Source organism: Corvus kubaryi, unplaced genomic scaffold (genome assembly GCF_017639235.1).
Source record: "Corvus kubaryi isolate FWS band 111438036 unplaced genomic scaffold, C.kubaryi_AGA036_p1.0 37382, whole genome shotgun sequence".
In the NCBI taxonomy this organism is placed as follows: domain Eukaryota; kingdom Metazoa; phylum Chordata; class Aves; order Passeriformes; family Corvidae; genus Corvus; species Corvus kubaryi.
The window spans coordinates 5,729,018-5,755,991 of record NW_024581124.1 but is presented as its reverse complement, the minus strand read 5'-3'; the positions used below and the strand labels follow the sequence as shown (position 1 = coordinate 5,755,991).

Genomic DNA, 26,974 nt, shown 5'->3' with positions numbered 1-26,974 from the left:
TTATCCAGAGCAGAATCCCTTCTGCTGCTGTTCTGGCTTAGGAAAGATTCATCCAGTTTTAAATTTAAATGCATTTTCTTCTAAATATTCTGGGGTTAGAATGTTTCCTTCCTGCCTGCTCTTTCTTTAAATATCATTCCTATACATTTTACAGCAGTAACTTGGATCCTATTTGCTGTTGGTCATTCTCTAAGCCCTCACTACATCTGTGGATACCCAAAAGTAATTTAAGCATCCAGCCTTGCCCTAAGCAGCATTTGTGCAGATTTACCATCAACTTTAAAAAGCGGGGTCGGGCCCTTCAGTCTAAAAAGAAGCTGCAGAGCAGTCCTGATGGACACGAAGTACAGCAGCCTCCCAGTCAACAGGCAAAAGTACCTTTTATACCCTAATGGCTCCTTCAGCAGGGGCAGCAGGAGCTGAGGGGGAAACACATCAGAATAACCCAAGCAGCATCCCTGGGATCCTAAGGCTGTTCCCGGGGCAGGGAGGGCTGGGGGAGCAGCACGAGCTCGTGTTACCAACTGCTGCTGAATGGCCTCGTGGCGCTGCCTCAGGAGCTCCTCAGTCCTCTGGAGGATCCCGTACTCCGCTGTAATTTCTGCTATTTCCAGTCGCTTCTTCTTGTAAAACGTGTTCTTGCTCCGGAGCTTGTTCACGTACTGCTTGAACTGGGGGAGAGAGAGCAGGAACTCACTTCGCTTACAGCCAAGCAAGCCTCTTACTGCATAAAATGTAATTATCCTCTTTGTCCTGCACATTGAAGATGCAGTGTTTAGAACAGAGGGCTGGAATTCAGGATTCCCAGGGTCTATTTATTTTCAGCTCTGCATTTGTTCACTGAGCGAGATCAAGAAAAGCAGCTCCACTGCTTTCTGTCCCAGCTCACTCATTTGCAGGCCTGAGATCACTCCCTTCTGCTCACCACCATTTGACAGCTGGAAAAGTAAATACTCCTTGCAAAACATTATGGGAGTCATGGATAATAAAAACTTAATGCAGCAGTAATTTGCACTTGTAACAGAGCCCCAGCTCTGCACTGCACAGCCCCAGCTTTGCAGACCAAAACATGGTAACAGGCAGCAGCAAAATTGGAAGGGAAGAGGACATGGGAAAACATTTTATTTCTTTTTAAAATATTCTCAGTAGTTAAAATGTGTTGTACTCGTTCCTTGACTCCTGCAGACCTAGATGATATCGCTGGCTAAGTTTTCAAACCCAGGAAAATAAAAGCAGAGTCCTTGCATAGAAAGAGAAAAATACAGTATTTATTTCACTCAAAATCTAAAGCAATGGAGAATTTATATTTGTATTAAAGACTGAGCAAAATAATAAAAACCCTTACAGTCCAGCAACCTTAGCTAATTTACACCTGAACCTGTGTGTGTTCAATTTGTAATACAAGTACCAGGGATTGAAACAAACAGGTAAGATTTTTCTGTGCCTTAATGTTTTCCATCTGTCGTGCAATCTTAGCTCTTATGCCTGGATTTTACATGAGAGCTATGAGGTAAATGCCAATCACAGCTCAAAAACGTATTCTGATCCAGAGATGGAAAGCAAATAAATTTTGTGAGAGTAAATGATGTAAGAACAGGCTTCAGAAGGCTCCTGGATGAGGAGGAGTTCAGTGTGTGCAGGGAGCACAGACCAGGCAGCCCCAGAAGGAAAATGAATCCCACTCCCACTGATACAAGTTTGAAATTCAAACATAAATGAACTTAAATTTTGGAATTTACATTAATTTTTCTTTTTGTGAAATTATCCCTCTCCCTTCTACAGAATAAATCCAAACCCCCAGTGTGACCATAGGCTAAGAACCCCCAGAGTAACTGTATGTTCTATAAAAAGTGTCCTGGGCAAAATGCCCACAATGAAATCAACCCTGTTCATCTGCCATCCTGTGCAATATCTAGGCCAAAGCTGCCTCTCTCTTGCTACGCTCCAGAACTATTTTTAAAGCCAAAAGCTATAAACGTTTTTGGTGAAAGAACAAACCCACAAATTACTCAATGTGCTCTATGCAGATTGGCCTCTGTGTGGCTTTGGGATAACATCCTACATCCTGCTACTACCCAGGACAAGGATAGACAAGGTCACCTGAGCCCTGTCACACTCTATGGTACATTACTGGCACATTTCATACAGCAGTACCAAATTCATTCCTTTTCATAGCAAATTCAATCACATCCTCTTAGTTAATACAAAAGACTTTTTTTTTTTTCTTTCTTTCTTTCCTTAGACAATACCAAGCTTTCTGTGATTTCCAAGTGATTACAGAAGTATAAATACAATCTCTGTCAACTGAGGAAAATCTAAGGCAAGCACAGTCATCTGTCTTGATCCCTGGGACATTTCATTTGACCGCTGGAATATAAGAAAGAATGAGGTAAAGGATTAAATTAATACGTGACCACACAGAGCTATCAAATCTGAACAATCTTCTGTCAGTGTATCCCAGGATGAAAAGCAAACTATTATTCTCTTCACTTTTAAGGTCTTGAAAATAGCTCGAGTGGGAGGTAGAGTATTTGCATATTCAATATTCAAAGCATAATGTATTTTACAATGGAAGTCAAAGGATCTTGTTGATTAACGAACCAATTCCACCACTGTTCTATTATTAGTTGATTAACTTAGGACTATATAATACAAATTTCATCCAAAATGAACTACAGCTTGCTCACAGTGACAACTGAAATCTGTTCATTTTAGGAGGTGGATGTCAGTCAGCACAATCTCTGGCTTTTTAAAGCAAACTTAACCTTTCACACAGCTTTTATTGCAGCAAACAACATAAAACAGTTATAAACAACAGTAGGAAAATTATCATCTGTGTAGAAAATAAATCAATAATTTGGCAAAATGTTCAAAAGACCTGATCTACTCCAAGGGCAGCACAGATTAGCCTCTCAAAATCTCACTGCCTGAAGGCTCCTTTAGATCCAGGGCCACACTCTTAGATTTGACTCTACTTAAATCAGGAGCTTCTAGGGATCTTACAGCAAAATTAGGTTTCTTCAGCCTAAAAGCTGAGAATCATTTCATAGGTTTCCAAAAATTAAAAGAAAATATAAAATACCAATGTTTTTCATCTGTGTGAGCATTGCTTCTGAGGCTTTATACACCTCATGTGTACATGAGAAATCAATGCCACAAAACACTGCATTTTACTGTGGTGAAAGGTCTTTTAAATAATTTGAATAGTTCACAGAGAAATAACATTGTTTGGCCACATCACTTTCAAGCTGAGTAACCAAAGGAATCCACTTCTGAGCAGCAGCATTTTCCCATAGACCAAGGCAACTGCTCCCTGTGTCCAAACTCAGCAGGCTCATCCTGTGGAATTCCCATGGATCTGCCCGTGCAGTGATGTTCCAGTCAAGGCCACGTCCACCAGTAGCTTTTCTTTCTCAAGCAATTTAACACAAGCAGTTATTTCAGCTTCAAAGATTAAATGACTGGACAAGAACCAAGTGCTGGCACTGAGGGAGCAGCTGAAGCAAACCAGCCTGGAGCCCATGTCAGCTGAGTTAGAGCCCCTGGAGACACAAAAACCATCCAAGGGAAAGCAAGCAAAGATTCTGCCTTTTCACTTGGCTATTTTTATGGGGGACTGTAACATAACAAGCATGGAATGCAGATTATGGAACATGGTGAATGAAAACAGGGCTTTGATCTCTCACATCACGTCCCACAGCACCCACCATCCCTGGGCAGATTTCCTGGATTATGCTCCATTTTTATTGGAAGAATCCAGCAATGCACCTACTTTATGCTTCTCCATTTATTAGAATCTGGAAGAGGTTGGTATCACCAGATTCAGTCTCTCCACACTTAGTGAAGTAATTATTATAACAGTTCTAAATAAAAATCAAATCTGGGGTGTTGAAATGGCTTCTCCAAGGGCATCCAGAGCCTGACAGGTTATCCCTCTCCAGGAAAGGACATCAGCCTGGTGACCACGTGCCCTCTGTGGTCAGAACTGGGACCAGAGCCCAGCTCCTCTATGTCAGCCTTGGCCTTTCACTACAAGCTCCTCACCTCATCTCCTTTAACCTCACACTTGCCCCAGGAGAAGTTTTCACAAGGTTCTTATTCCAAGATTATCATTAAAGGAGAAAATGGATAAGCCTGTTTACTCAAAAGAACAAATCACAGATAAATCACTCACTTCAGAGTCAAATCTTTTAAAATAGTATTTTCTGGATTAATGCAGCAATTTGATTGTGTTATTGTAATCAAAATGTTCTTCATACGAAAGTACTACAGAAAATAAAGTATTAATTGTAAAAATAAAGTGTTTCTTTATGAAACATAACTAAACAAGGTTCCAAATAAACAGTTTAGTTAAGAAAATTATTTGCATAAACACAATAATTGCAGGAAATCTTAGCTGACTATATCTGTTTTCATTAAGAACTGAGGAACAGATGTTTTAATTTCTAACTAGACTAATTAATGGATACAGACTGTCCAAAGTACTAAAATTCGGTTAGGAAAAGTTCCTGAAAATGACAGATTTTCCATACTTTTTTCCTAAGAGGCTCTAAATTTAAGCTAGTACAGCCAATGTTGGACAGAGTTAATAACTCAGACATCGAAGGATGGGCTTCTAAAAGATAAGAGCAGTAGAACCTCGGTCTAATAAAATGAAAGTATCCTACAGTCTGCTCATGGCACAGCTCAGCCAGGAAAACTCCTTCTTAGCATTTTCTAGGAATGCTTGCTTCTGCTTGCAAGAAATATTAAAGCAGCCATTAGTAATACTTTGAATCAATCCAATTATTTATAATGAAAACCCATTTTCAGTGCTCAGGGAAGATGTACAGATCAGTGAGAACCAGGATTTATCCTGGTGGCAGGGGGTGCTGAAGGAGTGCTCAGCTCTGGGAGATTTTCCTGAATCTCTGCATGTTTGGTTCAGGTGACAGAAAGCTTCCCACAGCAAAAATCTGGCAGATTCAGGTGGATCAGCAGTTTTTGAGGAAAAGTGACAAGATTTTTGGTCTGAGGCTGCTTTCTCTGTTTGCAAATGGAAATGTTCGTCTTGTTTTCCCAGGGGCAGGTAGGCATGGATGAGCATTTGTATGGAAAAAAGATTAAACTCCTTAAGTAAATGCATATGCAAACCTCACACACCTGTGAACAAAGTGGGAGGACTTCTATGCCAGGTTCTCAAAACCAGACTAATTCCCACTCCTGCAGCTCAGCACAGCTGAGACAACTCCGAATCGTTGGGAAACTCGATGTTCTTGGGGCCCTGTGCTGGACTCTGGAAAGTACAATGGGTTGTGTAAAGGGCTAAAAATATCCCAGCTTTACCTAGGATCACTTGTAATTGAACCATCCAGCATTCCAAGTGCCAACATGTGATTCCCTAATTTTCAGGATGTGACAGCTGCAGCGAGGAGCTGCCAACTGTGCCCCCTGCTCACTGCACTCTGTTTGAAGTACTTAAAAAGATTTCATAATCCCTGAAGCAGACAATTTATTCCTACTTTGCTGTGTTTGATGTAAATGAATTGGTTATTCCCTGCTGTTTCTCCTGAGTTCTACCCAGGTGTACAACCTCTCAAACCCAGTGGAATGCTTTTCATGATTATGGAAGAAAGCAAAACACTGGCACCTAAAAACCTAGGCCAGGCTTGACCTTTTGGTGAATGAAGGGCTAAGACTACCTCAACTGGAGATCCAAATGCTGGTTTGGGAGCACAAGTTAGGAAGGTGCTGATTCTTCTACTGCCTAGTCTTGAGAGTGCCAAGGGATGTAAGAGGACAGAGTAAAGTGAGATAAGGCAAAGATTAGAAATGCTGGGTATAGGAGAAAAACAGTGCTTTGATTCAACTGTAGCATGTTGATAGGATTAAAAAATCCATTTACATTTAAGACAGCAAAGCTATTTGTTAAAAACCCCTCTTTCTCCCTTCTTAAAAATGGAGGAACTAAAACGTGTGACTGGAAGAGGAAAGTGTAAGGAAGCTCTGGGCTGTCAGAGTGTGAAGGTTGAATGTACAACTCCTCCTGTCCCCAGGAACCCCTGAACTGCAGCACTGACTCACCACCACATTAATCAACATTTCCTTTGCTATTGGCTCAAAGCTGGAGCAGCAGAGCACTGAAACAGAAAATACAAATCCTAAAGCAGAACATATCAAAAACAAACCTACAGCAGAAGGTTGGCTGGGAGTGAGGAACCGAGACTTTCACTGGGGAGGGAGAACCTGTTCACACCACTTTTGCTTCATCACCTCTTCCGTGCCAATCCTGTCTCTTCTCTCAGTCCTGGCTCCTCACACCCCAGTCTGAGGCAGGACTGGCTCTGTGCATTTGCCATGGACTTTGAGGAGATGCAGAATCTACAGCACCAAGGCCCTGTGCAGCAATTTTGGCAGTAGACATTTACAAAGAATTAAATATTACTGTCTCCACCTTCCAGATGAGGAAACCATGACCTTTGAAACAGAAATGATCAAAAACCATCAAGAATTCAAATCCTTTCCTAGCTTTTAGAGACAGGAAACACCCTTTACACTGGTGCCTGTGAGTACCACTGCACCTCACTGAAGGAAGTAATAAACACGAACAGGACATGGATTTATATATTGGCTTCCTTGCCAATACACATTTCCTTGCAGAAAGTATTTTACAAACCAGGAAATGCTTCTTATGAAAAGACAAACAATTCTGATTTTAAGCCAATGGTTTTCTCCAAATTGCTCAGTCATTTATCCTTCACTCTGCAAAACGAAGACTTGAAAATATTTTAAAAATCAAAAGCAGAACATATTTGACCAAAAGGAATGCAGGTCATGTCCAAAACAGGTCTTGTCCTTTTTCTGTATTGAGCCACTTCCTCGTGTCAGACAATTAACTTGAGCTTTTCATTACTAAGCCTTTTACAAGGTTATGAGGTTTCCTTCCTACCCTGTTCTCCTCAAATTTCTATGGATCAGTTTCTTGTCTCCCTGAAGAATAGGCACAATTATTTCTTACCTTACAGTGCCTGTGCAGATAATGTAGAACATATGCTGCTGTCTTGGTAATACATTCTTGTTGATTAATTAAACACTTCTTTCCATCACATGTCACAAAACACAAATTATCATATTTCTGCTTTTAGTTTTGCTTAAAAACTTGTCGAAGACTCCAGCAACGTGCCCAGTGGAGCTGAAAACCTTGGAGTGGAGAGAAATCTAATGCAGGGGGGTCCTTATTATTGCTACCTAAGGAAAGGGTACAGTGTGTCATGGGAAGAGAAACCAACATCTTCATTTTCCACGTCTCCATGCCATTACTCCCACCTGTATTTTCATCCACACTTTCAGATTCCTTTAAAAGTAACTGATTTTGTGGAGCAGGCACATCCTATGGGATTAGGAAGGGAGTTCCTTCTAAAAAGGGCGTTCCCTGTATTTAGTAGTATGTAAAAAAAGCACAAAAACAAAGAACAAGCAAGCAAAGAGTGTGTGCCTCTGGCTAAATGATGGCAGTGCAAACAAAGACAATACGTGAGAGAATGATATTAAGTCAGAGAAGGACGCAGATAAAATTCTCTTTAGTTTAGTGATGCTGCCTGTAAGTTCCCTTAGCAGGATTCTTCCCAACTGGGAAAAATTAATGTCTGAAGAAAAGCTAATTTATTTTGCTGACAAACCAGTACCAAACTGCAGCTCCCTTATTCTTGGCAAACTTTTGAAGCAGAAAAAGCTGCTTTGAGCAGTGCAGCTGCAAATCTCACTTTGCCTGGGCCAGACTGTCTGTGCCAGTCAAAGTCGGTGTCGCAGGTAAACTTCAGGAGGGTCTGGGAAATCTGGGTTTTAAGTAAGAACTTTTGTGGGTAATAAATACCAGAGGACTAATTACATCTCTGATAATCACTGGTATTATGCTTTATAATCATACAGAGTTTCTATATTATTTATAATCATATTGACCTTTATAGTTAGTTATTCACCATCACACCACTGTGATGATATTGCCATTATTTTGGCTGGAATGTTAAGACAGCCCAACACTGAGTCCTTGTATACCTCGCAATGGATTAGACACAATGTGAATAACAGAAATCAATAATTTGAAAACAGCTACAAATCCCTACCTCCTCCTCAGTCAGGACTTCGGAGCCTTCCAGCTCATGGGCCTGACTGCTCTTCTGCTCCATCTGCCTCTCCAGGCTGGACATCTCTTCCTTGGCAGCCTGAAGCTCTTCTGCCTTGGCTTCCTTCTTCCGGGAAATTATAGAAGCCTGCAAGATCATTAATGTAAAAATTGCCTTGTTCAATCAGGAGAAAAATGATTTTTAGAAAAAATGCATAAATTACATACAGCAGGTTAAACCACGACCTCACTGAAGTTGGCTGCAGCATCCCAACTTTCTCCAATTTGGATAAGGTTTCCAGCACAGACTTTTTCCCAGATTCAAGCTGATCTATTTTACATTTTAGATTTACATTTCTTCACCTCATCTTTTCATTTTCATTGAGGAAAAAGGCAGGCATTTTAGCTGCTCCATTTCTTCTGCTTAGTCCCTCTTGGTGCATATGTAAGGTACACCAACATGGCTTAACTGGAAAGTTATCCAAGATTTCACAAATGTCATAATACAGATTTTTATAACTCCAACCTACTCCAACCTACAGAAATATGTTGCACTGAAGCAGAACTGAGCCACTAAATCTTGGCAAATAGCTAGAAGATGATGAATAAAGCAATAAAGTACAAAAATAGTGTAGATTACAGATTATTCTTTTTTCTGATTTAGAAGATAAAGCACTTAAAAAATAATGCTTTATACAAGATTGAATATTTAGTAGTACCTGAGTTTTGACCAGAACAGATTTGGGAGCAAAAGTATACATTAGTTCAAGGATTTTTAAAAAAAGCATTTTTCTCTTGCCAAAGTATCCTGTTGAAAAATATTCTAAAATAACACAACACATTCATTTAGATGCAGGTGCAGGAATTTAAGGCATGGCTGGTTTCTTCAAGTGAAAGGGAAAACTTAGAAAAAAATGAAGCCAAAACACACCAGCTTTCTCACACTCAGCTGAGAGGACCAGCTTTCTTCCTAAAAAATCTCCAACAGAATTGTGCTGGGGTGGGAGCTCAGCTCTTTGCTGCATGAGGTGTCTGTGGTGACAAACCAGGGGACAACAGAGCTGATTATTTTGTGAAACAGAACCCAGGCCCTGGCAGAAGAAAGCAAAGAGCACCACGGGCTCTGAGCTCCCAGCAGCAACCTCAGCTCCTGGAGTGGACCCTCCTTGGTCCCAGCACATTCCAGAGCAGGATTTTCTTTCAGGAAGAGCATCTCTTCCAAAATAAAACAGTGTTTCACGTCGCGGTTGCGACTGAACTCCAGTACACATCTTATCCCCATTTTTTCCCTCCCACTGATACATTTTCCTTAAGTCTTTTTATTTTTCAAGCCTGTCACCATAAGCATCACGCTGAAAATCGTCCATAAAATTAGCAGTGGTGCAGGTTGCCTGGAAAAGGAAGCACTCAGGTTCCTGCATAAGCTCTGAAAATCTCTGAGTTCATAAATCCTTTTTATAACTTGGGAATTTACTAAGCCTGGACCAGCCAGCCTATTTTGTAGCAAGATTATTTTACAGCCTCAGGATGAGAGATCAAAGAACTCCTTCTTATGAGATGCAATGGAGAAAAATGGCATGTGGTCAGACACAAGGAAGGGACAGAACTGCAGCAGGCAGCCCTCATGCTGCCTTGTAAGAATCCATCCACAGCTGGAACTTTACCGAAATAGCTCCTGCAAAATGCTCCTTCCAGAACTGCTGTGATGCAAGGACAGCAGTCAAAACATTCACTGACACGACTGAAAGCAACATTTGACTCAGCCTTAAACATACATATGTTCAACAGCTCTTTATTTTCCTTTTGTCCTCCATTATTCTGTATTTCTACTGGGTTCTGCTCGATAAACCAAAGGAAAAAAATCAGCACATAAACCAATCAGTGACTGATTTTCTCTCCTGCTTCTGCTTAAAACACATTTCGTTCCTTCTTACCTGCTGGCGATACATGGAGAATTTACTATCAGTTGGCTCATACTTCATCATCCTTTTCTCAATAAGCTGATTCATTTGTGCATTGACTTCATTTATCTGCAAGACAGAGTGGAAAACTAAGGAAACAGAGCTTGGTGTCTTTGTCTTCTCCAAGAATTAAATGCTTTGCAACCCAGATTTACAATCCAGCCAGTTCCTTTTTTTAAAGCAGAGAAACAGACCCAAAAAGCTCCATGAGTCATTAAGTATTGGCCAGGAAGAGGCTGTTTTTGGATTTCCAGTTCTGTGCCTTTATGATAAGGCAGAACCATGATTTTGGCCCTGAAAATGAAGTAAACTGGTGCATGTGGAGAGAAAATGCAGTGAGTTGGTAGAAAAAAGACTGATATTGCCATATACTGAGTGATAAATGTGATTTTATTGACATGAACTAAAATTCCCTTTCATTGAACCCTTTAAACATAAGTTCAAAGGGAAGCAAATAAAGATTAAGTGATAAAGATTTCATCAACACTTTGTAGAGTCACAGACCATCATATTCCAGGTCTGTAGTGCCTTCCTCCTCCTGCCACAAGATGCACTTGATTGTCTTTACTCCCAAACTCCTGAGCTTCATTCCAGTCAAAGCTTCAGAGCTGCTGCACCTGGAGCTCTCAGCCACACACCAGACTGCAGATTCCAGCTTTCCCAGTGCACCAGGACTCTCACCAGCCATGGCAAACACAGTCACAGCAACCTTCCTTTAATTCTCTGCCACTGCTAAGGCAGCAGTGCAAACATGTGCTGCAATCCTGTGGAGTCAGACCATAACAGGGACAGTGCTGGGCATCACCCTGGCAGTTCTGGGAGCAATATCCATGTGCTTGAAAAACTGAGAATCTCAAATAAACTGCTCAAGAGGACTAAAAATACTCCAACACCTGGAAAAAAACCCCAACTCTCCTGTGAATTCTATGTTATTAGTGGTAGAACAGGCTTGAATTTTAAAATGGCTTAAGAATTCCCTTCTGTGAATAAATTCCTGGGTTTTATATTGTAAAATGCATGGTGGAAACATGCTTAGTGCAGTTCAGCTCCTTTTTAAGGCACTGAGATAATAAAAGGCTGACTTAAAAAAAAAAAAAAAAAGCTGCCTAAGGCCATGCTGTGATAACAGCCAAGTGTATGACATGTTTCTATTATCTTTCAAGAAGAAGATACTTCCAAAATATAACAAATCAAAGGTTACATCATGGAGAAAGAGGAAAAAACATAAAGCTTTTTAAAATATTGCCATAAACCAAACAACAGTCTTGGAAAAGAAATGTGCAAAACAGGGTTTCAAGCATGCCTGAAAGACATAACTGCAGCCACAAATATTGTTTTGATTAGAGGAACTAATCTAGGAAAGCAGAGGCTGAATTACAGAGCTGGTTTATTATTTCAGCCCTAATCTGCCATTTATTAATGCTGTCATCCCTTAAGATGGATACTCTGTTTCCTCATTATCTCTATTTCATGGCAAAGCCTGAGCTGGGAATCCCAGGAGTATTAAACTGGTAAGAGAAGACATTTATGATGTAGGACTACTCTTCTTGCCTCTAACATTGGTGTAAATCTTCATCATATCATCAGTAGAAATACTAATAATTAGCATTCCTCCAAATTCTTCTAGGACATAATATTTCATAAATTATCTTTTATTTAGGATTATGCAAATATGAAAACTTCATTGAGTGAACATATAAATGTACTTCTGTGGCAATAAATCCCTCTGCATGTTCTGGATATATCTGACAAATAAGGGTTTTTCTAAGACTATTTGCCTTTAACTTATGAAAAAGCCTAGAAAGGTGAATCAAGTATTTGATGCCCAAATTTTCTTTGGTCTTAAAAACTAAACCAAACAATGCCGGGCTCTTCCAAACACTGAGGAGTTCTGAGCCACTGCACATGGATTAAGGCACCATCTTGTGAGGATACATCCCTCAGGGAATGCTGTTCCCTCCATAAGCTCTGTATGTGTTGGTATAAACCCCCTCGATGGCAGGGAGAGCTTCAATCAAGTGAAATCTGAAGAGAAGAAAAATCAGCTCCTTAGTGCTAAATTAACACAATTTCCTCAATAGCACCTAAGGATATGTTTGGGTTTGGGGTTTGGATTGGGGTTGGTTTGTTCGTGTCTCTTTTGTGGGTATTTTAATAAAACCTTATCAGAGAGTTTGCATTTAGTGATTAAGACACCTTTGGTTTTACAACTGAAGGGATGTTCCTCTGGGAATGAAACATTTTCTCCAGGATATGAAGTAGGGATAAGAACATTGCAAAGTCCAGGAAGCTCAGACCATGCTACAGAACACAAATTAAGTGTGACCTTGGTCCCTCACCTCACTTTCCAGTGCAGTGAGATCAGCTTGAGTCATGGCTGGCTCTGCAGCCACCTTTTTTAAGAAATACACTGAAGTCTTTTTACTTTCCATCTCTCTGGGCATTTTTTCAGTAACCAGGTAGGAATTGAAATTTATCTCCTCTTCTAGTTTCTTCATTAAACCTTAAAAAAAAATCAATTCAGTGAGTGTCTATAAAAGCAATGTAGCAGATAACTAAGTTTGATTTCCCCAACACATGAAAGTATTTAGCAGCTGATTACAGTAACAACAGCATAACATTTGAGTCTTCTTTTCAGTGCTCAAAGAAAGGGGGAGTTACTGGATTTAAATTTTTAATCTGGATGTTAAACAATATAAGAGGATTTATTACGCACCTCTAACATATAACTATCAGCTCCTTGAGAGACTCTTCTCACTAATAACAAGTAAACCCCATCTCACATGAAACTCCAGCTGAATCAGATAAAAAATTCAACACACAGCACTGATATAAACAGCCATTGAACCATTATCTGTAGAAAAATCTTAATTTGTCCTACCTCATTGACAGATTTATTGTCCTTGGAGAGTCATGCTTAAAATAAAACTTTTTTCTATCTGGCATCTAAAAAGGCCTTAAAATGGGCAAAATTTAATGTATGCCTACTTTAAGGGTCCTTTATATTGCTGGAACCCAGATTGCCTCCCTGTGAAGATTTCTTCTTGAAAGAACAAATATTTAATCTCAGGACAGTTTATAGACTGAGAATGCAGAAAATAACAATCCAATAGAAAAAAGCAACCCCATTTATAAGCTCTGCTGGACACCAGCCTGATGCACCTACACCTTACCAGGCTTAGGAGGACTTGGCTCTTTCTAGGCAGAGTAATTCAGGCTCCTTAACAGATCATTTATAAATAAACCCAAGTACATGCAGATAAGAACAATTCACAGAGAGAAAAATGCAACAGAATAAAAGGAAACATCTATTTAAATTACACTGCACAGTCTCCACTGACAACAGGCTGTTCAGTGCAATTATTCCTCTGAGACAACTGTGCCAAGGCCCACAAGATTTGGAAGTTGCACATCAGATGAGAGTGGGAATGAGTATTTCAGAGAATTTTTCATGATCTAGGTGACTGAAAGGTAAGCATCCAGGGTTCTTTCTCCTTTTCAAACAACTTGCTAGGGTTGGGATTTTGGTTCTCTCCATATTAGGGAGAAGATGGAATTGTGATGAAATGCCAAGGAAAACAAGAAGTTCACAATTTCCATCTCTTTCATTTACTGCACAAGCAGAGAAAAGTTGAGCACAGAGATACAAAAGTACAGCTGATGCTGCTGAAACAGAGATGGGAAAGGATGTAGATGAAAACAGCTTTTGGTTCTCAGGCTGAGAAGCCTGACTGCCAAAGGGAAAGGTCAGGACAAAGTGAAAGAGCCCCAGGAAAAGGGGCCCCCGTTTTTCTGCTGCCATTTACCTCTAAATCAGTGTCCTGAGAGATCCTCCTGAGCCCTGCTCCCAGCCCACTCTGACAGGAAAGCTGCCAGAAGGGAAATAAGCCATCAGCTCTTGAGAAAACCTCAAGAACTGGGAGAAAGAAAACAGGCCCTGGGGAAAGCAGCACTGCCAACGAAGTCGAGTCAACAGAAAGTAAAAATGAGTGGGAATTCCTCTTTCCCAGTTGGTTGATTTTTGTGTTTATGGAAAGCAACACTACCACAGGACCTTTTCCCCTTCGTGGAAGGGTCATTTATCAAAACAAACAGCCCCCAGACTGGTTGTGGAGTGGGAGAGTGGAGTTGCTCTGCCTGTGGAACAGCCATCGTGCACTTGGCACTGCAGCTGCACCCTGGGAAACACACTGGGACTTTCTGGGAGAGATTTCCCACTTCTTTCCTCCAGAAGAACTCGAGTCCAATCTTCCTCAGCCCGCGACAGAGCTGGGCAGGAGGGACCACATTTTATGTCTCACTAGAAATCTCCCACCTCTGCAAATGCAGCAAAGCTGCTTCCCACGTACCCTGTGAGCTGAATTATCACCTCAGAACTGACTGGAACACCACTCCCAATCTGGTATTTATAACCAAAATCTTTGGTGTGGAAATCAATGTGATATCAAATTGTTCTGGTATGAAATATTAATACTTTAATTTAATCAATTTCTTGACTTTTTTAGCAGCAAAGAAACCTGCATATATAACCTATACTTCATTTCTTGTGCTACTCCAGTTTTCTGATAAAAATGTACATGCCTAAAGGATTTGTTCTAAATATGACAAGAAACTTAGCAAAGAACCACAAGAGCTTTGATAAGAGCAGAGACCTTCTGACTTCACAGGGTATAACCTTGATCACAATCTGATTTATTTCTCAAATAACCTCGGAGCTGCTACCAAGTCCTGTTACCCCCTGACACAGAGTGGTTCTGTGTCATTCTGAGTCCTGATGGAGCAACAAAACAAGTTAAAACTTGATATCCTGATGGGGAAAGACACGATGTCAACATCCCTCATGACTAATGTCATTTCTTTCCTGAATACACTGGATATATTTTTCCTCCTATACAACTCAACCCATGGAGAAGTAACTACCTAAGAGCTACTTTTGCCTCTTAACACAACCTTAAAAACCAAAACACAGGGCAGCTCCTGGTTTGAGGGTTTTTTTCAGTGAAAAACATTCTTTTGCAAATTCCCAGGCTAGAGGGGAAGAAAGGCCAGCATACTTCAGATCTTTCCATTACACATATAAATTCTGTTTTTAATGTTTCAACATTGACTTGTGGTTACAAAATCGACACACGTAAGTGGCACAGAAATCTGGCTCTGCGCCCTCAGGTTATTTTAGCAAGCTTCTGCCAACCACGTATTTACATGTGGAGAGCTATTCAGAGCAACTCCTCATGTTTTCCATTCAAATTTTTTTATTATTATTATAAAGAGAGGGATGGGAGAAAGAGTTTATTTGTGCTTGCTCAGTCATGTAGAAGAGAGGCAATTTTCTCTCCATAATTCTGTTAATGGAGCTAAAACTTGATTAACCTTGTGCTCAGAATCCCACTTCTTTTCCCTCTACAGGCTGCCAGCTGGGCATCCTGGACCAGAACCATTTGCAACAGGAATTCAGTTTTTAAAAGGGGGAAAAAAGAGAGAGGGACACTCATTTCATAGACTCTCTGCCAACAATTTATCTAATACCACATGGGAAGGCCACGACCAAGTCTAGAACAGACTTCCAGCATCAAATCCTTCCCTTCCCTTTCTGCAGCCACAAAGGCTGAAATGATTCCCTCCACAGCTTCCAGTAACACCACTCCCACTTTCCCTCTCTTAAACAGAGACCTGGGACATGCAAACACTGGCAGATCAATCATCCCTTCGATATATCCTTGAAAAACCAAAAAGCTTCCTGAATTTGTGATTCTAAGTTCTGCTTTTCATGTTTGTAATTATTACCAGAGCTCTTTGAAACCTCTCTGACCTTTCAGAGCTCTTCTTGAATGTTGAATTGGCCCGGGGCTGCAGGGCTGGATGTACCAGAGCCAAACCCAGAGGCAAAGAAACTCCTCTGGCATTTTCTCCCAGAAATAAATGCAGGGAAGGCACCCCATGTATGACAGTGGGAGCTCCAACTCTCCCATTCTCACACCTGACCCACAAATGCTTCTCAGACACTTCTTAGGGAAGAGCCCCACATGCCATAAATATCTTGCATATACATTATTCCTAGAGGAATATAATGGAATTTTGCTATTCTTTAAAATATGTCCTGTTGGCATGGGCTTGGCTTCCTGAGTGATGATGGTCACTTCGAATCAACAGTCTCCTCATTATTCAGTCATTTCCCTATTTTTATTTCACCAGTGATCATTAGTTATTTTCTTTCAAGAATCTGGTGTAAATACCAAACAAAAAAGAGCCAAACACCCATTCCGTTTCTCTAAAACTTCCACTAAACTCCTTTTAATCCTTTTAACAGAGACCACATTGAATTTTTGCTGCCTTGTTTGTTCAAAAGAGTTAATGACCTTAAAAAAGTCAACCATAGCAACACCACCAATTTTACCAACCAGACTTGTCTTCTCATCACAGATATCAAATTATCTTAAAAGTGCTTTACCACGACCTTGCATCGATGGACAGTGACTTTATAATAAAAAAAATCATTTCAAGATGAAATAAAGTTCCACCTAAGCCAGTCTCCTTTAGCAAACAGTTCTATAGCTTTAATTGTAATGTGGTCTGCAGTGTTGGAGGAGATAATTTAAATTTGGAATTTTAGGAAAAGATCATTGTGTGGAAGAGAAAAATATTAATTTTTTATACCAAGTGGAATATTTAAGTAATAGGTTCCTAAATTTCATCAAGAATGAAACAGGCATCTGTACAAAGCAATTCCTCTTTGACAAGTATCTTTGAAGTTCTCAGTGTTCTAAATCTATTTCTACATATTAACTTAATGAAGTTTATAAATTACACATTTTACTGTTCATCAACAAATCATTTTAACACATTCTTTTAATCAATATTTTCCAGCTACTCATTCCCATCTTCATATTTCTGCCAATAAAGTAACCAGTAATGTCCTGGAAAATGGACAGAGATCAAGAATTCAGTGATTTGGTTTGTTTCTTCATGTTATCAATTTCTGTTTGTGCAGCAGAGATACTCAAAGCAAGTTGATGTCAATCTTGCAGAGCTGGTGTGAGCTGGGTTGTGGTTATTCAGACCAGAGGCCAGGGTTCATAAAAACACTGTTCATATTCAGTACAACAAAGACCACAAAAAAACCCTCCAGAATATGAAAATTTATATTACTTAGTGCTACCAGCAGCAAATCCCTCTCTAAACAATATCCTGAGTACAACTGAAGTTATTAAACAGGGAAAGATTGAAGTTAATAAACAGGGAAGGACTCAAATTAATAAACAGGGAAGGAGTGTTCTGTGAACCAGCATGATCACTTTCAGCTGTTTTGTAGCAGCTCATAACAATTAATGATACAATTCAAAGTCTTCTAAATATTATGTTTCTAAGAGTTAAAATCCTACCAACCACAAGGCGTATTCTCCTGGCACAGCTCAAGCAGGCTGATGCTAATTGCATGCTAATGATACTCATGAATATGTGCTACTTGCATTCCTTACAGAGTTCCTTTACACTTCCTTAAATGTAAAATTAATTATAAAGTGAAGTAATCAAATCCATAAGACAAACAACAAAGCTTCTGCTCATTAGCAGCAACTTTGAACATTTTATCTTATTTAGGCAGTAAAAACACCTGAAGTATTAAAAATGCAAGAAGTTTCTTTTAAAGGGAAGGATCCAGTGAAAATCCAGCTGTTGCACTGTCAGCAGACAAGGCTACACTGATACCAGGAGGCAGCTGAGGTACCAAACTGCAGCCAAAGGGAATTTTCAAAATGAAATAAATTGTGCTATCTTGTAGACCAACAAAGCTTTTAAAATAAATGGAACCTATTCAGTGCACTGTGGCCACCTAATTTCAATTATTAAAAAACCCCACAGTTGGCATTCTGTAATTGCTGCTACAGGCAGTGCCTTTGTAACTGGGGAAAGCAATTACAAAGCTGAGTCCTGAGGTCTTTCTTTGGGCAAAATTTCAACACAAGTTTTCTTAAGTAATGACTCCAAGCTTTGATTGGGAACATCTAAATACTTTTTGTTTTTTCTCCTGGAAGCAGGACTCGAGATAAGGAAATTAAATACGTTAACTTTATTTTCATCTCAATGATTAAATGATATATTTACTGGCTTTTTATTATGTTACCTTTGCTTCTGTGAACTGAACCCACCGAGTTTCCATTGGCCTTAAAAAAACCCAGGAACTGAAATAGAAATGTTGACACAGCTTTGCTGTATAAACTCTCTGATAGCTACTGCAAAAAAGGAACAGTTATAAAATCCACTGCAAGTCCCTGTGAGTACAGAAGATGGTTCAGATACTCCTTTAGTTCCACTTGTGGTTCAGTGGCAGATGAAAATCATTAAAAAAATCAAAGTTAAATTACAAAATAATAACAATGCTACGATGTGGTGACTGAAAAAAAATCCTTTAACTCAGAAGAGCTGCCAAAGCAGTTGTGTGATGCAACTGAAATAGTAAATGCTCTTTTCAAGAGTAGGACAATGACTCGGTTTACTAGATTTAAACTGAGAAGTAGTCAGATTCTATCATTTTGGAAATAATTTATACACCATTCTATAGCATGTTTTGCATCACACTAACCTAGGATGCAACAGGAAAAGCCCCACTTACTTTCTGGTTTTGAATCTGCCACCACGTGCTGCATCTCCTTCAGCTGGACCTGGGCTCTCTGCAGTCTCTGCTCTGCATGGAACAACTTTGGAGAGACAATTGGACACACACAAGCTCATTCCTTGGAAATCCATGTGCAAACAACTAAACCAACGGAGCCCCAAGAAAACCCCAAACACAAAACATGGCAGCTCTAACATCTGGTGATTTTCTGTCTCACAAGGGAATGTGCCAGACCAAATTTTCAACACTTGGCCTGGGTTTACCTGGTATTCCCTCCTGTTAATTGAGAAGAGTGTTCTTGTTCTCCCAAGTGATATTTCTCTGATGACAGAAATTCATCCAACAGTTTTCAAAAAAAATATGAGTGGTTTGAACATTACAACAACAAAAGGCAGCAGGCATCAGGATTGCAGCAGATAACTCTCCTTATCCTGCAATGCAGCTGAGTTGTCACAGCAATCCACTGTCCATCCTGAAAGCAGTCTGGAAAGCTTCCTGCCAAACAAGACCGAGCTGATTTGCATTTTTGTGACTTAGAGAGATGTGTAGGAAGAACTGGAATTAGCTGGACATCGCATTCATTTTAGTCGTGATCTCACTCAGGCTCAAGCAAAGACCCGGTAGCCTGAGAGGCCACTGATTCCCATTCATCCCACATCCAGACACAGACTGCACTATGAGAAATCTGAGGGCTTTTCCCATTTTAGTGAAGTTCGGGCTACAGAATTTGGTGAGATGGTGTAACAAAATGGCACTGGATTTTACACAGGTCAGGAATAAAACCCACCCTTACACCTGGATGTCAACAGCTCTAAGGGCTTCTCAGGACATCATTTTTCCCAAATTTAGGGGCGTAAATCCCAAGGCTGCTCCTGAATACATATTGCCCCCACCCAAGAAAAAGATGAGGTATTTGCTGCGTTGCTCAGCCCCTGAAATCTTCATGCAGATCACAGAGACAGAAATCAAACTAAGGAAACATTTGCTCACTACCATAAATATGAAGAGTTCCCTTCGGGTGCTCCGGCAGTAAGTCATGGAACGTTTCCTGGGAATGCTAAAGGATGATGTCAGTGGGAGCTGAGGCAGCCAAGTACCTTCACTGTGGTGTTCAAAACTTGCAAGGTCAAGCAAGCCTCTTCCTTTAAAATGTACACAGATCTTTTACATGGGATTTAATTTTCTGGGGTTGGGAGAAATTCTCCCAACTACTGTTGTTCCTGATGTATTTCTAAAATGCACGATTCCCAAACAAACATCAACAACTCTTTATTTTAACAGGTATGTTGTTATGCCAGTACCTGACTTTTTTGTTCTTGTTTCTGTTGAGCCAGAGATTCTTCTCTCTCTTTCTCTAAGCGAAGCTGTCTTGCTATTTCAAGCATCCGTTGATGATTTTGTACTGTCTCCACCTACAGCAAGCAGATAAATAGTGCATGTTGCTGTCAGATAGTTGAGAAATACATTAAAGAGATCATATGTCTCACAAGCCCACTTAGCACTTCACTTCCATACACGTTACTACTCAGAAACGACAGCAAAGTACTGGACTCGAGATTCTTAAAAGCTCTGGATCAACGCCTGGGGAGATTCCCTGTAGGTCAATTAGTTACTTGATTCCTTCCTAGACATACAGTGTGTTTATCTTAATCCTTGTTTGCATTCCAAAATCAGAGTTGCAGGCCAAGGATTATGACATTGAAATGTAGGAGCGTTACTTCTCTTATTACCCTCTTCTTAAGACGCTCTACTCTTTTGGCCAGTTGATCTTTCTCCTCTTCCATTGCACTGATGTCCTAAAAAGCAGGAAAAACAGATAAAGAAATATTAGTTTATTCCCCATGTATATTGGATTGGACTAAATTCTCTTCAAATTGATAAGAAAATCAGAATTATGCCCTGAATACACGGAGGCGGTTATAATTTTATTGATCTGTGATCAAACATCCAGGATTCCAATCTCTCTTCTCTCTTACTTCCCCCACAGTTCCCACTCTCTTTATGCTAACATTCTTCATCTGCATCCTTGAGTATTAATGTGAACATTTAAAATAAAAGCAGGTGGATTTCTCTAAAATAAAAACAAACAAACAGAAACCACCAAGGAAAAATCAGCATGAATTCAACATCTGATGCAGTCTGACATATGTTCTTAATGTCACCAGCATTACCCACTTCCTAGCAGACCAATTTGCATGAAGTTGCTTATGAGCGATGTCTGCTGCCACTTTTTGTATTAAAACTGTCTTAAAAGAAACACTTTCTAGTGCTGAAACATGTATCTGATTATTATTCTCCTTTAGTCCTATTTTACAACAGCAGGGCTCCACAGATTGATAGTTATGAGAGAAAGGAAAATGAATTCTCCAAATGTAGACCTTATCTCAACATTTGCTTGGCTTGTCTGTGTGTCCACTGGAAAGCTGTACACAAGCTTAATTATTCTGCTGAAACAGAGCAAATATCTCTACTTAACACTTGAGCCACGTGGGTTCATCATTTCAGTTGACTTAAGCTCTTAGTTCATTCAACACCCTCTGGAATTATTAGCCACTATCAGGAAAGCAAAAGGCTTTGTATCAGTTTGCATTCAGAGGAAATGGAGTTCTAATATTTGGAAATCATGCTGCACAGAGTCTTGGCAGCCTCGCTCCCCAATCTGCTTCAGAAAGCTCAGCTCTAAACACGAGCGAGGACTTTCTGTTTGCCAACAGAGAGCAGTTTCAAGAGGCAGCTGCAGTGCCCACCAGCTCTGGCCTCTACGGCTTTCACACTGTCCACAAAGCCAACAAACACGGAACTGACATTCAAAAAACCAACTACATAAAAAATTGTGGAGTTTTTTTACCCTTCTTATTTCTGCAGTAGATAAACCAGATATTTTGAGCTGCTCGTGCTCCTTATGTACGTTTTTAAATGCTTCCATGAGTTCTTCATACTGTAAAATGAAATGGAAATCAGGCAGAATAAGCTCTGTGTCTATGGATTTTCAGATCAACACACTGTTTTACCACTAAGACAGTAAATGTAGACATAGAAATACGGTGAGAACAAGATAAAAAGGCATTTTTTCACTGCAAAAGCCTGTCAACTTATAAAGCAGAAATAAAAATAAAATCACAGTGCATTATCTTCCATTTGAAGGGACAATCAGAACTTCACAATTTCCTCAGTATTTTCATCTCTTGTAATACACAGTGTATTTGCAAAACAGGAAGATAAGACATCACCTGAGAGGGACAAATTAACAAATTACTCTCTCTTACTATACATCTGTATATACCACATATACAAATTTATCAGCCCCAAAAGGAAGAGTTTGCTCTAACAACACTCTTGATGGAAGCAATTGCTGACTTTCCAGAGTGGCCCAAGAACAGAGCTGAGTTAACATGTGAGAAATGGCTGTGACACGTTGCATAACCCTCAGAACATCCCAGAGATTGATAGATGCAGCTCAGCACTCAGAGACAAGGAGAAAGTGTGCTACTTCCACACCAGTACTTTGCCCACCAGGAATCTTAAACTGAGAGGCAGTGTGAAAGTCTGTGTGGGTAGAGAAATAACAGGGGACAGCAAGAGTTTAGAAATATGGAGAGGAAATAAATTTAGATTCAACTCGGAGAAACGCGAGCTGAGGTATAAGGAAAGATAATCTCCACAGAAACAGCCCTTCAATGAGATGGAAAAATCTAAAAGGAGAGTATCAAGTCATTTTTTACTTCCTGGAAAGAGCAGTTGATATGAAAGGTGAATACCAAATAGCAACAGCAAAGACGAGTTCAAACAAAGGCATCACAGCCCTGAGCAGTGAAGCAGCAACTCCCTTCTATAAAACCCTGGGGAAGCAGCACACAGAGCGTGCTGCTCAGGTCTGGTTGTTTCAGTATCAAGCACACACTGACAAGCTGGAAGGAATTTAAAAAAAAATAGCAATAAAATGACTAAGGAGGAGAAGATAAAATCATAAAGAGCTGGATTAAGTGGCAAATAAAGGTGTGACAAGGAATGCACAGGCTGGACAAGGAGAAACGAGTTACAAAATGCAAGAGTAAAGCCCAACTGGCTTCCACAATACCCCTTATGCACTTTGGAAATCCTTTAACAAAAATTAAAGAGCAGATGGTCTCTGAGCAACTGCATTCCCACTGCTGGTGTCCAAGAGTTTTCCTTTGTATGTCTACCTCTGTCAAATGAGGAGTTCCATAAGTCTTTTCCTCATTGGAATGTAAAATTTCAAGGCCAATGGCAGGATTCAAACAAGAACAGAGCACAGTTTGATGGATCATAACAAAAAATAGTTCTCACTTTTCACTGTGGGTGCCCCACCTGTACCTGAAATAAAGGACATGCTCAAATGACCAAAAAACCACCCAGGTTTTTGGATATGGATATTTCCCTATATGGAAAGGGAGATATCTGGTACCTGGAAGCAACTCACTGAAGCCTAAACAACTAGATTAATGCCTGAAGTTGCTTATTTCTTAAATTATATATTGCAGGCAATCCAATGTCTAAATCACAACACAGCTGGGAAGGTGGCAGGTTGCTGAGTATGTTCTATAAGTAATTTACAAAAGTACATTTGAGTTTAATTCTACACACCCATAAAACTTGACCATGTTATATGGTGTCCGAACCCTCCTTTTTGAAATTTCCCTTAAAAGACACCACTGCAAGACTGTATCTAAATAATTTAGGCTAATTGTTTAATTCATTAGTATCTAAATATTTGCACTGTCATGTTATATTGCAGTAAGGCATTCTATTACCCCAGCTTCTGTTTTGAATTAATCAGCAGGGTATTAGTTTAATAAGATGGTTCTATTACTGTAATCCCAAAAAGGAACACATCTTACGTAATGGAAATTATGGAGGTGGATATTTATACACATTAAAACTGTGACATACTGAACAAAACATACAATCTGCATTCCTTTCTCTCTCTGCTACTTCTGCTGAGTTATTTCAAGGTATAAATCCAATATTGTTAGAGGTAACAAAAAAATAAAAGGCTTAGTCAAGCCTCAGTCAGACTGTTCAGCTTTGCTGGTGCACAGTTAATAGATCAAGTTACCTCTTACAAACACTCAGAACCACTGTGGTTTTACAGAACAAAAGGCACAGAAAACTGGAAAAAAATTAAGTAAATATGTACCTCAGATAATAAACCCAAAACTTTGGTTCACTTCGAGTTTTACATTTCAAACCCACCCAGTCTATCTAAAACCAACATTTAATGCTCACAAAAGAAGTGGGAACATAATAAGTAGGAATGTCAGCACAGAAAAAAAGAAATCTTGTCCTTATTCACAAAAAAATAAATGGTTAAAGTAAAAGTGGAACGAGGCTAATACAAGTATTAGGCATCAAATACTATCAATTGACTATCATGACTACCAAATACAATCAATGGACAATTAGGTCTTCTTCTTCTGGTCATAACATTTTCTGGACTTGTCTGAAGTGGTAATTCATAAAGTTAAAAATATCCAGGTTATATTTCATAGAGAAAAACCCCAAACCTGTTCAAAAATTAAGAACTATAAGTCTGTCTGAGCCAACGTGGCTCTGAACATTATTTGGCACCCGGTACTTAATGGGCTTAAGGCCTTTTAATTCAATGCTACTTATTAATATATAATTTCAGGGTTATTGGAAGAAAAGTGGTCAAGACATCTACTTTTTATTATGAATCTTTGCTTATCCTTGATTCCAACAAGCTCCTAACATAACTCACTTGAACATGTATCCCAGCATTAACTCCCTGATTCATTTATCCCTCCTCCCATTGGCACTTTAATTAATGTAAAGTGTTGGCATTCATGAGAAATGGTACCTGTTTGTTGAACTCAGCCACAGTATCATCCTGTAGGAACTCTGCTGGCACTTCCAATTTCACTAAGAAACGTGCCAGGTAAGCTCTTTTCTTGAGTTCACTGGTCCTCTGAAGAAGCCAATGTAAGACAGGATGAATTACAAGTTTGCTTCCAGTAACCAGCCCTTGGCGAAAAGCACTCCTGTATGGAACCAACCAAGAGAAAATGCCAATAAATCTCAAACAAAAGAATGCTGGCTTGGAACAAAAAATCTGCAATGTTTTGACATTCCTTCTCCACTTGCCTAATGATTTTCGTAATGCTGTTAGAAGAGGAAATGCTCTTGATGAGGCTGAGAATTGGGTTTGATCAGCCTGGAAAAGAGAAGGCTGAGGGATTTGCACATTCCAGAACCTGAAGGGAGCACGAAATAGAGATGGAGAGGAACTTTTTACCAGGGCCTTGAGTGCCAGGACAAGGGGGAGTGGCCTCACAGTGACAGAGGGCACAGTTGGATTAGATATTAGGAAGTAATTCTTCCCTATGAGGGTGGTGAGGCCCTGGCACAGGTTGCCCAGAGAAGCTGTGGCTGCCCCATCCCTGGAAGTGTCCAAGGCCAGGGCTGGATGGAACTCTGAGCAACCTGGTCTAGTGAAAAATGTCCCCGCCTATGGCAGCGGGTTGGAACAGATGATCTTTAAGGTCCCTTCAAACCCAAACCATTCTGAACTGGAAGTCTTCAATTTAGGCTCCCAATTCTCCTACCCTGAGTCGAATAAAAACCCCGTAATACACTAAAAGGATAAAGCCAGCAGCGACAACTCCTCGTTTCCTGTGACAGCCTTGGGGAGATGCCGGCAGAGCGGGGGCAGCGCGGGATTTGGGATCACCTGGCGCAGGTGAGACCGGGACCGGGACCGGGACCGGGACCGGGACCGGGGCCGGGCCGACCCCGCCGGGCGGGCGGCGCCCTCTGCCGGCCGGAGCCGCCGCTGCACCTGCGCAGGTGCGGGCAGCGCCCACCTGCAGCCACCGCCGGGATCCCAGCCCAACACCCATGGGACGGGGCAGCAGCGCTCACCCGAGCTAAAGGCCCTTACCATCTAACCCAAACACGGCGTTTTAACACGATTTGTAGGCAAAAAAGGTACTCACAGGTCTGGCACAGTCCCGGGAGGTTTGTATTTGAGGATTCCAAGGAGATTCAGCATTCTTTTAGCTGTTTGTTCCGGCAGCTCCTCTCTAATGTCGACAGCATGCTAAACGGTTTATAAATTAAATAGGTAATTTTTCTTTATTAATTACTGTTAATATAGTAAAAATTATTGTAACTATTTATTATAAAACAATCAATGTAATAATTGCTAATTATTAGGATAACACTATATTATTTACTATAATCGTTATTATTATTTTTATAAACTTGTTTGTCCAAGTGATGTTAATTAACTGGCAACACTGAAAGAAGTGACTTTATTAATTTACCAGATGATAGTGAGATACTCTGTAGGGAACATCCCTTAAATCACCAAACTTCAATTCCCTTCTAATGGATTTTCCTGCAACATGAGCATTCAGGTCAATTTACTCCAGGAATACCTTCTCCCTGCTCATGGGATCTCATCTATGCAGTCACACTGACCACATCCACCCGGGAAGTCAGATATTCTGGCACTCCAAGGCACAGATATCCACACCCCAGGTGTATGAATGGTCCCTTCTGGTCGGTCTCTCACACACTTTTGGCAGCCTCCAAGGAGAGGGATTTAATCTCCATTGCAACAGCACAGTCGTGAGGTTCAGTTCTTGCTCAGTTCCTGCCCTGGCTGTGTGCAAGACACAGCCTGACTTTGACTTAACACAATTGTCAGAATGAACCAAGATCTGTATCCTTAATTTCACAGGAAAAATATAGTCATCAGCCTCTGGGGGACAAGTATGCTGCCTCCCTGTCCCAAGAAACAATTGCGGGTTTGCCAAGAGCACTCAGATGCATAGGCAGGAAGGATCCTTGCCAGGCACATTTATTTCCTGGAAGATTCATACAAGCTGTTTTGGTGAAACAAACACGCCGCGGGATTATACTGAGCCAGACCTAAATAAAAGCAAATTCCAGTGTCAAGCCATCTCAGGAGGTCTGAGCACCTCTGAGTGCCCTCCTTACCTTCGGGTCAATCTCCCCCAGAACATCACTGAGCAGCTGCAGCAGCTGCAGCGACTCCAGGGAGTCAAAGGAGATCAAATTGTAGTTCTTCCTGAAGGGCTCCTGATTGAGCTTCTCAACAATGAACTGGATTTGGTCACCCATAACCGTGTCCCGGGAAAACCTCTGCAGAGAAGACAGAGCAGATGCCGGGGGGGCGGTGACCGGGTCCGGCCGCCCCCTCGGCGCCGGCAGCGGGGCAGGCCGGGCCCCGGCGGGACAGGGAGCGGGACAGGCAGCGGGGCATTTTTTTTTTTTTTTTTTTTTTTTTTTTTTTTT

General features: G+C 40.5%; 1 protein-coding gene across 1 annotated transcript in view; it reads right to left on the bottom strand.

Annotated features, from left to right (window-relative positions):
* The window catches only part of IFT81 (intraflagellar transport 81), a 37,144-nt gene extending 10,231 nt beyond the window's left edge, over positions 1–26,913 (bottom strand). Inside the window, exons 1-11 of the mRNA XM_042034941.1 lie at positions 26,657–26,913; positions 25,648–25,751; positions 24,513–24,693; positions 21,522–21,611; positions 20,404–20,469; positions 19,975–20,085; positions 18,671–18,755; positions 12,402–12,565; positions 10,036–10,131; positions 8,103–8,249; positions 522–671 (exon numbers count right to left, since the gene is read on the bottom strand). Of these exons, the coding sequence (XP_041890875.1) occupies positions 522–671; positions 8,103–8,249; positions 10,036–10,131; positions 12,402–12,565; positions 18,671–18,755; positions 19,975–20,085; positions 20,404–20,469; positions 21,522–21,611; positions 24,513–24,693; positions 25,648–25,751; positions 26,657–26,800 (1,338 nt within the window). The 5' untranslated portion in view covers positions 26,801–26,913. The remainder of the gene's footprint in view (positions 1–521; positions 672–8,102; positions 8,250–10,035; positions 10,132–12,401; positions 12,566–18,670; positions 18,756–19,974; positions 20,086–20,403; positions 20,470–21,521; positions 21,612–24,512; positions 24,694–25,647; positions 25,752–26,656) is intronic.
* Between the last annotated feature and the right edge of the window lie 61 nt (positions 26,914–26,974).